At 39.1% G+C, this 14,944-nt stretch overlaps 1 protein-coding gene and 1 long non-coding RNA gene across 3 annotated transcripts in view; one reads left to right on the top strand and one right to left on the bottom strand.

Annotated features, from left to right (window-relative positions):
• The window catches only part of fgfr1a (fibroblast growth factor receptor 1a), a 49,434-nt gene that overhangs the window by 28,769 nt on the left and 5,721 nt on the right, over nucleotides 1-14,944 (top strand). The window contains exons 7-11 of one of the 2 annotated variants that reach the window (XM_056246880.1): nucleotides 1,070-1,260; nucleotides 2,328-2,475; nucleotides 10,068-10,258; nucleotides 11,806-11,951; nucleotides 13,578-13,699. In XM_056246880.1, the coding sequence (XP_056102855.1) occupies nucleotides 1,070-1,260; nucleotides 2,328-2,475; nucleotides 10,068-10,258; nucleotides 11,806-11,951; nucleotides 13,578-13,699 (798 nt within the window). Of the gene's footprint in view, nucleotides 1-1,069; nucleotides 1,261-2,327; nucleotides 2,476-4,680; nucleotides 4,826-10,067; nucleotides 10,259-11,805; nucleotides 11,952-13,577; nucleotides 13,700-14,944 lie in introns of both variants that reach the window. The other variant, XM_056246881.1, reaches the window with a different exon arrangement.
• On the bottom strand, nucleotides 14,061-14,621 carry LOC130082112 (uncharacterized). The gene is made up of 2 exons (XR_008806739.1): nucleotides 14,439-14,621; nucleotides 14,061-14,245 (listed from the first exon to the last, which is right to left on the bottom strand). It is a non-coding gene; the product is annotated as an uncharacterized LOC130082112 (long non-coding RNA).

Genomic DNA, 14,944 nt, shown 5'->3' with positions numbered 1-14,944 from the left:
TTGCCCCGCAAAAATTTTCACTGGCCCACCACAAAGAAGTAATAAATAATAATAATAAAAAAGTTAGGCCTATTTATTGTTTTCGTTGTTTTTGACAACCTTAAATAATTTTGTGCCACCAAAAACTGCTAACATATATATATATATTTGAAATATTGCTCGTAATTTGATTATTTGTTCTTATTTTATTGCTGACTGCTTGCTATATATATATATATATATATATATATATATATATATATATATATAGCAAGCGGTCAGCAATAAAATAAGAACATATATATATATATATATATATATATAGCAAGCGGTCAGCAATAAAATAAGAACAAATAATCAAATTGCGAGCAATATTTCAAATACAATAGAATGAACATACAAATGAAATAAACACTGCTTTTCGTGATTTTCAGGTTAGTCTAACAGTAATTTTCAGGTAGAGAAAATTAATAATCAAATGTAAAATAGAATAGTCTTCTCTGTATAAATTAAATATAGAAAAGTTACAACAGTTAGGAGCAGTGAGTGATACTTTTTATTTGTCCTTGTTGTTTGATTAACATTAAAACAAAGAGTTTAAGTGCTGCACGGATCCAATATACTGACACGCACGCATTTTATTTCTCAACTGTTTATGGCACTTAAGATATAACAGACTATGGTTACTAGGATACTCGCTGAGACTGGCATTTTCTGATGCAATTGTGTGTGTATATGTCCGTTCGAGTGCAAGAAGACGTGAACGAGAGCTCAATTCAGCATTCGCATTTCTGGGCGCACGCATCAAAACTTCACACTATTGAATTTAGATCTCTTTCGCGTCTTCTTGCGCTTGAATATTTAAATTGTCAAGGCTTAAAAACACGTGCAAGTGATAAACTTTCATGATGCCCGATCGGACATGTGTCAGTTGTGTCATCGAGCGGTCCTTATTGTCGAGCCCTGTTGAAGATCCCATTTGCCGTAATACAGATTCACATTTTGATTTCTTTAAGAGGGGAAAGAATTGAAAAAAATTGTTAATCAGGTTTATTTCAACCTCACTGACATAAATGTGTGTGTGATACAGAGCGTTCACCGCACAGGCCGATCCTCCAGGCTGGTTTGCCTGCTAACCGCACCGCAGTGGTGGGAAGTGACGTGGAGTTCGAGTGTAAAGTCTTCAGTGATCCTCAGCCACACATCCAGTGGCTGAAGCACATCGAGGTGAACGGCAGCAGAGTCGGCCCTGACGGACTGCCGTACGTTCGAATCTTGAAGGTAAAATCCATTTCCTCTTACTAGTCAAGCTCCTAATGTTTGGTCTAACACCAAGGTATTTGGTCCATTTGACAAAAGTGTCTTTTTGTCTATATTAATAATGTGGTGACGCCTCAAAGTTTACAATATTTAATCAAGAGTCAAATAATTTAACTCTTTCCCTGCCAGTGTGTTTTTTTTTTTTTAAGTTGCCAGCGCCAGCTTTTTTGATCATTTTCACAAAACTTGAATGGCCACTGGAATATTTTGTTGTATGAATATCTGAACATGCAATATATTAAAAGAAAGAACAGAGATTTTTTTTTTTTTTATTCTAGCTATATGCAGTCTTTTTTTTAATCAACACTTGTGGGTAAGTTTCATTAAAAAACAACAACATTACGAACAAAAAGCTGATAGCTGATAATACCATACCATGGTATTACCATACCGGTATTCATATTGGGTTTTTTTTAACACTACAACGTGCACAAGCAATGGTTTTATCGCTTGTTTCTGCTCCTTTTTTGCATGTGTTTTGATGAGGAGGATTCGGTACTCTTTCAGAATTTAATTATTAGTCATCTAATAATTTAATGAGCTATATTTTAGTTTTAGCTAACAATAGCAACACTACCCTACATTTTGTAAAAAATAAATAAATAACAAAAAGTGTTGTTAGAAGCTGACAGTTTAAGTCTATGGAATAAACATAAACCAAATTCCTCATAAACTTACACGGCGTGTGTATATATACAGTATATGTGTGTGTGTATATAGCGCTTTAGTTGTAACCTGGAACTTCCCTTTAAATATCAGAAATCAGTCTTGTCTAAAGTTCTTTACTTTTTCGGTCGCTGTTAAAAGTGTGTGTCTTTCACCATATTACTTCACCTCAATGGACAGAGCACCTCAGCAAATGGAGCAGGACTAACAGCTTTTGGGAAAAATATGAGCCACATTCTTGGCAGGCTGTCATAATCCATTTCACAAGAGCTGTAATGGCAGGTGTTGTCCTTCAGTGGGATCACAGTGCCCTTAATGTTTGACTTTGTGCTTGACCTCTGACATATGTTTGACCTCCGCAGCACTCTGGGGTCAACAGCTCGAACACACAGGTCTTGACGCTGTACAACGTGACAGAAGAAGAAAGTGGGGAGTATATATGTAAAGTGGCCAATTATATAGGCCAAGCCAACCAATCAGCGTGGCTCACCGTCGTTAAACACTCGCAAGGTAACACACGCCCCCTGCTACAGAGATACATCAGTGCAGAAAGAGGCAGAAGTAGATGTTAGACGGAGGTAGAGACAGCGGTTATCGGGCTCTTGGGTGACCGTAACACATCTTCCCACTTCGTCGCTCTTTTTTGTTTTCTGCGGTGCCCCTTGTGGTGCCGTAAATGACGCCATGGAAAATCCCAGCAGAGCAACTGGAAGTATTTTGGCTTGTGTTTACACTGGACGTTTCCTTCTCTCCATCTCTGTGCGGCATTTTGCCCTCCTAATAAGGGTGTTTTTCATGCCCTCTGAAGATTACTTGCACTTCAAAAGCATTTCAGTGGCACCTTGAGAATGTGCCCGTCTAAATTCCTTCACCTCGCTCGAGGGCTTTTTCTTTACCTGCTATTTTTCTCTTCAGGATTGCTTTGTTTCCATGACTATTAAATTCTGCAGTCTCTCTTTCTTCCTCATAACTGCCACAAATACCTCTGGCATTTCACAGTTTTTGATGTCACAGCTAAAAATAAAATGATATTTAACATGCTCTCCTTTATTTTAAACTCTACATAATTAAATATAAGGCATATATGTATTTATAAGGCCTTGATGTATTTATAAAGTTTAAGTATATACTTGAAAAGCTTAATAAGGTAATTCATCTGTGACTGAAACTTTTGGTTGCATACTGCTAATAAATAATGAGTAGTTCACTATAACAGCTTGTGTTTTTATCAAGAATAACAATGACATTAGTCATTTTAATTATTGTATTAATAATAATTGTAATTATTGCAATCAAAATCGATTTGAGAAATTGTACTAATAACTTGCATGTTTTTTTGGGATTAATCGCGATTAATCATGTTAGGTATGATTCATTTCAAAGGAGGACGATGTGGGGGCATAAAACCTTAATTGGGAAAGCTGTGCTTTGCGGACTTTAGTGTAGCCTTTTTTTTTTTCTTTTTTTTTTTTTTTTATAAACTGTTTACTTTCAAAAAAAAAATTCCTCTTACCAAAATAAATAAATAAATAAAAATAAATAAATATATAAATAAAATAAATAAAAATAATGACAAATAAATAATTATTACAGGTCTGCTACGTCTACATTTAGTTAGCAGTGTCAATTTTATACTTCATGTATACACAGGTATCGCACATATATACACATTCTCTACACAAGTTTTATACAGACCGCAGACCATATTTAAATACTTATTTGGGGGGGGATCCAATAAATGTACACTTCTTGTTTTCAATCCATATTAATACATGTTATTGCTGGCCATTCACGTCCAAAATAGTCTTTAAGAGGAGACCAATCATTTACAAAAATATCCAGACTTCCATCCAGTACATAATGCCGTCTTTCGTATGGTAAGAGTGACAAGAGTTTTTCACGCCAGAGAGTTAAAGTAGGGGAGTGTTCTTTAATCCAAACATGAAGTATGGAAAGGCGAGCAGCATACAACATTATAGATATTGTTTTTGTTTCCAACACACAATTATTTTCACCAGGGATACACAATCTAGGATCCAGTGGCACTTTAATCCCAAACGATTTTTAAATTTCCTGAACAACCGAAGACCAGAATGATGCAGTGTAGCCTTTTAAACAGTCCCCATTTTCCCCAGCTTTTATTTGTTATCATTTCCAGCCTACAGGACTCACTGCCCACTTCTTTAGATGGCTAAATGTTCGTAATAGTGCTGTTCAATGGGTATTATAGCATCGCCTGAAGCAAAGTGCCAGTACCTTTGACATCCGTACTCGCACATATTTCTCACGCATAGCCTTTCTAATCTCCCAGTCTAAATGCCACTGCTTCCTTTTCTGAATGCGTGCAAATGTGAGAGCGATTGTGTTCAGTCTCTGCTGGGTAATGTTCCATGTGGCCCATCTTGTGCATGTGGAGATGGAGGCGGGTGGACGTCGCCCTCGTCTTCAGGTGTTGGGTCTGTAGCGGGTGGAGCCGCGTGCTCCGTTCTCCAGCTGACCACCAATCTGTCAGCAGGGTCATCGAAGGATCCACTTCCGATCATGGAGCTGTCCTGCTTTCCTTAAGGACGGTGAAGGGTGTTTCTCCAGCACCCTTCTCTTACTCCATGATGTCAAATCTTTACCGTTCTTCATCCAAAAACTCTCTCTCTCTCTCTCATATCTGGTGGGTTTTCCTGGAGCTCTCCGGCTTCATCCTGTGGTTCTTTTCTCTAGACGGCAGGCGTCAACACTACGGATAAGGAGATGGAGGTACTGCAGATCAGGAATGTGTCTTTAGAGGACTCTGGAGAGTACACCTGCTTGGCTGGGAACTCTATCGGCCACTCCCATCACTCTGCATGGTTGACTGTCTATAAAGGTATCTGTGGTTCTTGTGGTGCTCTTTTTGGTTGATGTTTCTCCCTGTCTAAAGCCCAAAGTATATTTTGTTGTTTACATGTAGATTAGAGTATGCGTTCTGTGCGTGTAATGCAAATGTATTCGTCAGCATAGTGCGGGCGTGTATGCGTGGACTCAGATTTTTCTAACCGCGCATACAATGTAAGTTCAGCTCGAACATGTGCATTGAGGATTTTTGCACTAGTTTGTCCACAAGGCGGCAACACTCGCCAGGCCGCTGTTTCACCGCTGAGGTAGCCTGGTTAAAACCAGACCATTCTCAGTTGTAACTGAGTTATGGTCTGGCAAAGCGTCATAGACAAATCATTTCCAGAGGGGCGTCACCAACGGACGTCGCGGATAGACCTAAACCCAATCAGAGCGATGAAGGAGATGACGTATGCAGAGCGGCGGAGAAACATCTCCGAGTGTTGTTCTTTGCTCGGTTTTTAACAAAAAGGAAACGTTCAAATTGTTTAAAACAGACGCGATAGCTGATTCGAACGAGTGATGTTCGACGGCGGCATCCATCTTTGTAATGTAGGCTACAAAATCTGCTTCAAAATCCCAGCGCTGTCGTCATCGTGTAAAGCCCGCCCCAACGTTTCTGATTGGTGCCGCGATTTCGGCGGATTGGAAATGGGCTTGAATGAGCTCTTTCCCAGACTAACTTTCAGAGCAAATCTAAATTTGCCGGAAGTTATCGGGTTTTCCCAGGCTACCGCTGAGGTGGAACGACAGCAAACTACTGGAGATGCAACAATGTTCGAAATGTCTTCATACCCGTTCACAGTTAAACGAGTACAAAGACGTTTTTAGAGAAGTACTGAACGAGGAAATTTTTTTTTCTATTGCACACGCTATGAAAGGCTGTTTACATACGCCAAGCGTTTGCGTCAAGACTGAAGTATACTTTGGGCTTAACAGTGGCAGTTCACACTGGGGGTTGAATTTGGTCACATCATTGCAGTAGTTTCCATAAAAATCTGTTCAAAATGTTCTGTTGAAATTGACTTTATAGCTTTTATCTTTGAGGTCCACGAAACCTCAAAATACCACCACGTTTTTCACACAAAGTGGACATTCACTTTTTATAAATATGACTATTTTGTGCAGACACTTCTAATATTTGTATAGACAGTATGACTGTCTAATATAGTGCAGTTATTAAGATTTGGGTGCAATTTGACAAAAATTAGCACCATTTTCGGTATTTTGAGAGAATTTTAACGTGAATGTCATCAATATTTCTTTAAGCTATTAAAATAGCCTCAATGTCTCTAAACAGAACATGAGGGTTAAGACATTGCCAGTGCTAGTAAACACTAGCTCTTTCATTTACTTCCATTACAAGCAATACAGTGGTTTTATAGCAAATAACAATTCTTTGTGAACCGCACCATTCTTCAACCCCTGTGTGTCTGCTTTGTGGTTTTGTTATTCATCTGGGTGTTGACTGACACTTGAAATGTCAGTTGAAGCATGTCAAAATGACATGTTTGTTGTTCTTCTTTACAAAAGTGGAATCAAGCCAAGCCAAACCTCCCTCTGTCTCTGACCACAACTGAATTTAAAGGTGCACATAAGTATATATTTACTCGAAGACAGGAACATAATTTTAGAAAAATCTTTTACACTAATTATTAGTTGAAGAGTCATAATAGTGGCCTTATGTAAGCTGATTTATTGTAGTGGGTCGGCTCATTGGGGGCGTCATGTTGAGATCACATGACCAGCCAAATACTACTCACTTTTTCTCAGGAACCCCATGTTATTTATTCACTTCTGCAATTAATTGTGGCCGATTGAGTTAAGCATTGAGAACTTTGTCAGTGTCCAGACAGTTTAATAAGAAGATATTTTATACATACAGTCAACTTCGCGTATACAGGCAGAAGCCATCTTTGAAAAACAGTCTCTACCACTCGATCTACGAACGCCGATCCAAGCCTACTGTTCGCGCTCACCTTATCACAACTTATAGCTCGTTCACATCTCACCAGCGCACTTGGATCGGCGTTCGTAGATCGACTGGTAGAGACTGTTTTTGTATACGCGAAGTTGACTGTGTGTATAAAATATCTTCTTATTAAACTGTCTGGACACTGACAAAGTTCTCAATGCTTCGGTTTGAAGGTAGGGACCCTCATTATGCTACCGTGCTAGTGTGGGGCTATTTTGAGCCTTGTTAGTGGTATTAACAAGCGATTTTTATTTGTCATTACTCTATGCCCTATATACTAGCGTTATACTAGCGTTATAGGCTAAACTGTTTTTAGAGATAAAACTATTTACATTCGATAATCATGAAAACAAATCTCAGATAACGGTTGACTAGGTAACAACGTGTAATTAGACCAAATGTTCATTTTGCGCCGGAGTTCTCCTTTAAGACTGAATGCACGGATCTAATATAATTTCCCAACTGTTTGTTCACTTAAGACATAACTGACTGTCTTTATGTAAATACTCACCAATGCGGATATTTTGACACATTTTTGTATATACTTGACCGTTTAGGTGCACACCTGATACCCCAAGTATACTTTGCTCGTCCGTGTTCTGCTCTCGCAGCGCACAGAAAGCGTGTGGGATCAGTCTCGTTCGCATTTTAATGCGCTTTTAATAACTCTTTGAAAAATAAAGCATGTCTCACTGTCATTTTATGACAGTCACGTTACATGATTTGATTGATTTGGACGTTAAGTTTAGGCTTTTAAGCACACCGCTTTAAAGGAAAGGGACGGCATGCGGCACAATGATAATTTGATCTTGATTATTATGTTTGGAAGCCAAAATCGAAACCGAAACTAAAACTGTGTTCATCGCACAGCCCTACTGCTGTTGAATTAGTTGTGTCACCACGCATGAAAGACACATGATATAATTTGGCCAGTCAGCACAGCCATCTAGTAGGCAGTCATTGCTGTATTGTAACACTATTATGAGAACATAAAATCTCTGCGATTCACTTGAAAAGTAGATCATGTCTTCAACATCCATCACGATTTAAAGTCGTCGGATCGCCCACCCCTACCACAAAGAAAACTATTGATTTTGCACACAATGTCGCATCCCTGCTACTAGGTGTCGGTATGTGTGTAAATACTGACCAGTGCAAAATTACTGAGTGCACCATAAATGTTTCCTAATTTAAAGATGTTTTGCGAACAAGAGCTGTAGTTTAACTGCAAAATAAATGATGTAATGTATAACAAATAACAACTGAGACCAGATGGGACACTGTGGCTAGTGGTTTGGCGAAGCTTTGTTTCCATTTGACTTTTTTATATTATAAAATCCTTTTCCTAGTTTTTCAAGATTAACCTGTTTCCAATTAACATTTCTGTTTGCCTGAACACTGGACAAGCATCCCAAAGAGCATGATTTTACGCATAAGCACTATGCTGACATCATTTCCTCTTTGGCTCGGGTTTGATAAATACCTCACCTAGAAGGTGAATCTATTCTTGTATTGAATAGATTCGATTTATCAAGATGCTTGTCAGTCAAAGTCTTAAACACATTCAACATGAAGAATAAGATTGAATTCTGGATGTTGAATGTTGATCTTCTTGCATTTGCATGTTGCAGTCAGCAAACTGTGGGCCTTACGCTTATCATAAACCATTATGTAAATATAATAACTCAAGAGCATTTGAGCTTCATGTCCACGCTACAATGTATTTGATTGTTCATTAAGTTATTAAAAGAGAAGGCAAAGAGAAGTGATCTTTCAATGAGATGCATTTGCATGTGCATTGTTGTGTGAAATGTATACATGATACAATAACATCTTTTGTGTGCATGAACTGTGTGAAAGAAACTCTGTATAAAGAACCAGAGCCTTGGGGCAGACAAACGCCAACCAAATAGCATAGGAAATATCTATATCAGCCAGACTTCTCATGTAATTTTACCCCATAACCTAGCTCTCCATTTATACTTTGCTGAAATGCATACCCGCGCAGATTTTGTCTACCCACCCAGATAAGCCATTCCTCTCAATTTACATTTGTATTTGTGTTGCAAATTTAATGTCTCATATGAGTTTACATAAGGCCATTTTTTTTGGCCTAATCTCGTAGCGAGGGCTGCCAAGTATCATGAGCAGTGGTTTCCTTCTTCTGCTAGTCACATAAGCAGAAGAATGTGCCATGAAACCTGATCCATGAAAGAAGTAATTCTGATGCTACAATAGGAGTTTGTGTTCACTGCAATTCACGTGAACAACGACATCTCCATTTAGAGGATTTTTGTGCATGTGCATGTGTGTGCATCAGTGTGTTTGTGGTTTTATAAATGTACATTAAAAAAAAATTGTCTCCTGCTAATATGATATCTAACTTTGGCAGGAATGTATACAACATTGAGTCATTGTTCAAAATATTCTCTCCCGCTGACTTTTTGCTAAGCCCCACTCCAGCTTGCGTAATGTTGCTGTATTTATAAAAAAAAACATGTAATAAACACACACATTCTGAAAAAGAAAGTCTGAATTGAGAGATTTTAACTCAAAATGATGTAAACTCGGAATTGTGAGAAATTAAGTCAGAATAAACTCTCAATTCAGAGAAAAGAGGCAGAATCGCAAGATATCAACTTGCAATTCAGAGAAAGTCTGAATTGCGAAATGATATAAACTCGGAATTGTGAGAAATTAAGTCAGAATAAACTCAGTTCTGAGAAAAAACGGCAGAGTTACGAGATATTAAGTTGGGAGAAAGATGTTTACTCAAAATAATGAGGTATAAACTTTCTGATTTGTGAGATTTAAAAAGTCCCTTTTTTAAATCTGTGATGGAAATGGTCTTCCATAATTATTTAATGAATTTACTTAATAATATTAATTTACTTTGGAGCAAATGTAGGTGTTTTACTGATGGGTTACATGCTCATTTGGAAAAACTATTTTTATTGTCACTATTATAAGAGCGCCAGCAACAACATTTTACAATGTCTTGGGATATTTGATCTAAAACTCCATTTAAAGCTTTTCGAACACATGGTTTCCAAAAGCTTGCCTGATAACATGGCGGATGGCAACATTAAGGCGGGACTTAGCAAAGAGTCGGTTGCAGTGATTGTCAAACATTCAAGCTCTGCTGGTACAGGCTGATTTGTCATTCTCAGGTAAATAAACACATCATCCCTTTAGCGTTCAGCAAGCTCATTCCCTTCCCTTCTGCCACCTTGCATCGCTCCCTTCTTTCATAATCTAGCCATTCCCCCGACTCAACTGCCAAACCAGACCTACCTGGAGGTGCTGATCTACTGCGTGGGCTTCTTTCTTATCTGTGTGATGGTGGTGACCGCCGTGCTGGCCAAAATGCACAGCTCCACCAAGAAAAGTGACTTCAACAGCCAGCTGGCGGTTCACAAGCTGGCCAAGAGCATCCCTCTGCGCAGACAGGTAACAGAAAGTAGATAGGGGGTTTGATCTCTTTACCACTAAACATAGAAACACCATATTTCAACAGTTTCTTGTGTTAATGTCAGGGTGTTGTATTTAACTATAATAGTGTTAACGACGACCTGTTATGCTTTTTTCCATGTTCCTCTTTGTTTAGTGTGTAATGTTGCTGTTTGAGCATGAAAAAGATCTGCAAAGTCCCTCCAGTGGGAGTTATTCTGTATATCAGTGTCTCTGTTTCTGAACTTCCTGAAACGCCTCCATTGTAGTCTTGAGTTTCTTCCGGGAACGAACACGTCACTATATCCCTCATTTAAATAATTCATTGAAACTGGTGGTTATGGTAAGGGGCGGGACATTTCTTAAACACACTCGAAGCGCTCGACCAATCACAACACACGGATCCAGACGACCAATCAGAGCACAGTGTGCTTTTCAGAAGGAGGGGCTTCATAGAGACAGGAACTAAACAGAGCGTTACTGACAGACTGGGAAGAGAGGAGCCGCAACAATGGAGAATAGGCCTATGTGAAAAATAATGTGTTTTTTGAACATTCAAGCATGAAAATGAAAATCCAAAAGAAAATCCAAACTTTGTAAAAGGGTATAATATTGCCCAAAAACAAGATTATTTTGTAAATAAAGACTTCATGTCTCTGTTCCTTAAGGTGCAGTTGCATTTGTGAAATTTCATTGGCAAAAAAAGCTCTGTCAATAGTCTAGCGATGTCTGAAGCGCTTTCAAACCAAGCAGCGCTCAACTTGAACCCGTCGAGAAAACTGCCTAGGAAATCTTTCACCCTCATGAAATTCCTGATCATGTGGATTGAAAATGATTTCGCCTGCAGCGATGTATAAAGTCAGTTTCAAGATGCTTATTAACCAAGCATCTGTGAATCTACTTGACCAGCATGGGGAAATTGTTCGCCCTCACTCAAAATTTTGGATTGTGTCTATTCCTATTGAAATGACTTTATTTGGCCCACAAAAATTGGTAACGCTTCCTTTTACAGTACAGTACTTACGTGTACTTACAGTGTATACCTAGAAAGTACTGGCTAATATAAGGTAAGTACACGGGTTAGGGGTAGGTTCAGGGTTAGTACCTAGTTATTACCCAGTAATTATAATTACTATAATAAGTACATAGTAAGTACATGGGTAACAGGACTGTAAAAGGAAGCGTTACCCAAAAATTCACCAGACAATGTGACAAATATGACCACAACTTTACGAAGATATCATATTGTTTAAAAATAATATAATGCCTAATTTAAACTCAAGGTTTCATGCAGGATTCCAATGTAAAACTTCTTTTCTCATTTCTCAACTGTTTTCTTGTTGAGCTCATTTTTGATTTCCGTTTTGATCTGTTTTGGTTGATGATTGTTGTATAATATCAGTGCGTCTCTCTGCATCAGTGTCTATAGATGCCCCCTGACCAAGTAACTCACATACACCCATATGAGCGCACAAGACCACAGTCTTCATAGGTGTATTTGTGTTGCTGTGTTGTGTGGAGAGTAATTTGTAAGTATTTCTGTGCAGGTGTCAGTGGACTCCAGCTCATCTATGCACTCTGGTGGGATGCTGGTCCGGCCCTCGCGTTTATCCTCCAGTGGCTCTCCTATGCTCTCAGGGGTCTCCGAGTACGAACTGCCCCAGGACCCACGCTGGGAGGTACACAGAGACAGGTAACACACACATTGTACTCATCATTCACTAACTAAAGATGCATATATGCTAGGGCTGCACGATTAAAGGTACAATATGCAGGATTTTTGCAGTAAAATATCCAAAAACCACTAGGCCAATGTTATATATTTTGTTTAGTTGATTACTTACAATATCGCACATGTTTCCAACTATTTGTAAATCGTGAGAAAATTTAACCAAGGAAACGGGGCGTGTGAGGAGTCGCCAGTCAATGGCGTCATATCCGCGTTACCCTCGGTTTCCGCCAGGTTTGACCTCGTACTGCAATAGTAACCATGGCGACAGAAGTTGACAACTGGGTTATGCCGGTTATGCCTAGAAGGACGCTCACGCTGTTGTTGTTTTGTTCAAACATTATGGACCATGGCAAGCAGACTTTGAGACAAAAAGAGGACTAAAACGAAGATCGACATCTTTCGAGATGCCGAGAGCTCCACGTCCGCGACTAACTTTGACTTGACAGAGATGCGAGTGTTGCATGTACTTTATCAGACAGGTTAGCAAATGTACATAAAACTAATCAATGTTATTTAGTTCAACATGATGAAATGTTAGAATATGATCTGTATGTTATTCTAATGTTGATCTAGCTTAACGCCTCATACAGCCAACACACAACCTAACTAACAACATTCAACACACTCAAATGCCGTTTAGTGTGATAGTGTAACTGTTAGAGCAAGTGAAACAGCGCTGCGTTACCTCAAGTTTAATTCCTCTAATAAACTGGCCTGTGTGAGTATTAATTCAGCACTTGCGTGTAGTTCGGTAGAATGAAATGTCCTTATTCCTTTATATCCGCGGGACTCGCGTTGCGCGTGGCGCTGGTAACGTTATACGTCTAGCAATCGCGCCCTGCTTCACACCACAGTCATGTTAAAAACATCAATGTATTCACTCATCCATAAAAGATCCATCAGCTTGTAAGAGGTTAGCGACCCCTGGTGGTGGAAAATCCTGCATATTGTACCTTTAATCGCAATGAAACCTGTTCTATCTGAACACCAGAGGGTGTCACACATGCCACATATCCATCTCAACACCAGGGGGCGTCTCACACACACGCAAATATGCCCCGCCGCAGACGTACAATAACACGCAATCCCTATCGGGCATCATACTATCTGAATAAACAGAAGATTGAAATACTTTGATTGATTAAACATGACTAATAAATAAACACACGACTGTCTTATTCTCTGTAAGAAGCCACATCATCTCACAGAAGGATGCGCAACTGTCGTTATGAGTTTGGAGTAAAAGCATGTTATTAAATGTTGTCTTTTTGTTGGACAAAGTTCATAAATGCTTCTCATGTTTGGAAAGATGTTTGGCGTGTGTTGCTTTTTCAAATGCACGTTATAAGCGACTCAAACTCGCAGTGCTTTCAGACGGAGCAGCGTTTACAGAGCCGTACATCAGTGACAAGCTGCGCATAACAAATAATCGCAGCCTTTGCAATTTCATAATCGCGATAAGCCAAATCGGTTTAAGTGCGGTTTCATGTAAATTGCGATTAAACGTGCAGCCCTAATATACGCACAAAAATGGCCTGGTGAAGTATGCAGTGTCAGTGATTGATATTGTGTGTGTGTGTGTGTCAGGCTGGTTCTCGGGAAGCCGCTTGGAGAGGGCTGCTTTGGGCAGGTGATGATGGCCGAGGCTATGGGGATGGATAAAGACAAACCCAGTCGTGTCACCAAAGTGGCTGTCAAGATGCTCAAATGTAAGTGTTTTCTGCCACCGTTGTTAGCTGATACGTGTGTGTGTGTGGGGTGTAATATGCCAGCAAACTCTGTCTGGAATTCAGTATCGCATGAGGAATCTGATGGTCCACTGAGCTCTGGTCTGTTTTCCACCTTCACCCTGAAGCATGTTATTTGAGCTCTGGTGTCACATACCGTACCACAGCAGTTTGTTTATTCTGATTCGGGGTCTGTCTGTTTCCTGTCCTCTCCTCGCGAGTCAATGCCCGGAAACATTAGCAAACATCGGCAACACAAGAGTGTGTGCTGACGTGTCCTGCGTCTGTGTTATTTTAGTTTTATTTATGTACTATTATAGTATTTATTCATATTTTGAATTCGTTTTTATTTTTATATTTTCAGTTTTCATTGTAGTTGTCATTTCAGTTCTACTTTCTGAGAATGAATTAACATATGCCGTAAAAGACAACAATATACAAGCACTGTAAAAGGTTTTGCCACAAACTCGGCTGACTGGCTTCTCTCCTGTATGAAACATTATAAATAAAAATGAACAACAGTTTTCTCTTAGTCTTATTAAAGGGGCTTATTAAAACTGTTTTTAATGGCAGGCTAGCAGTTACCGTTGACTCGCGCTAGCCTAGCACCGGCGAACTACGCAACTGGAACGACTGGATGACCATTTTTGAAAACTGTCTCCACTGATAAATAACACTAAGGCTAACTTGGAAATGAGGCCCGATGTCCAAAATCCTGAACCACCCCTTTAAGTCCTAAGTAACTGGGAGCCTTAGCAAACATCGAGCTTGACCACTGTACAGTAGGCTAATTCACAAATGAATGACTCTTATGAACCGATTACTGAAACAAACTCCCAGACTCTCGTTATCCATTCGATTTATTCAATGCATTCACATTTGACTCACTTACTGAACTGTAATGTATCATACATAGACAGTATTATTCTCAACAGCATTATAAATGGTAAAAAAAAACAGTGATTGAATTAACCTGCTAAACAAAAATAATAAATGTTTCTGAACTTGTACACAGTTCATCAATACACATTATTCTATAGAAAATCCTAATAGTGGCATAGCCGATTTTTTTTTAACTATCCAATAAAATCAATTGTCATGCTACATTATTTTCCACCGAGAATTTAGTATAGCTCGGAAATGCATCCGATGATGTTCTGGATGCTTTTTCATGTCATTGTATTGAAAGTCCACACCGGAAAATATCTGAAAAAGGAAAGCATGAAT

The sequence above is a fragment of the Rhinichthys klamathensis genome, unplaced genomic scaffold, assembly GCF_029890125.1.
Source record: "Rhinichthys klamathensis goyatoka isolate OS25496 unplaced genomic scaffold, OSU_Roscu_1.1 h1tg000040l_1, whole genome shotgun sequence".
Classification (NCBI taxonomy): domain Eukaryota; kingdom Metazoa; phylum Chordata; class Actinopteri; order Cypriniformes; family Leuciscidae; genus Rhinichthys; species Rhinichthys klamathensis.
Note: the sequence above shows the minus strand (reverse complement) of the source record. Positions and strands in the feature narration are given on the sequence as shown.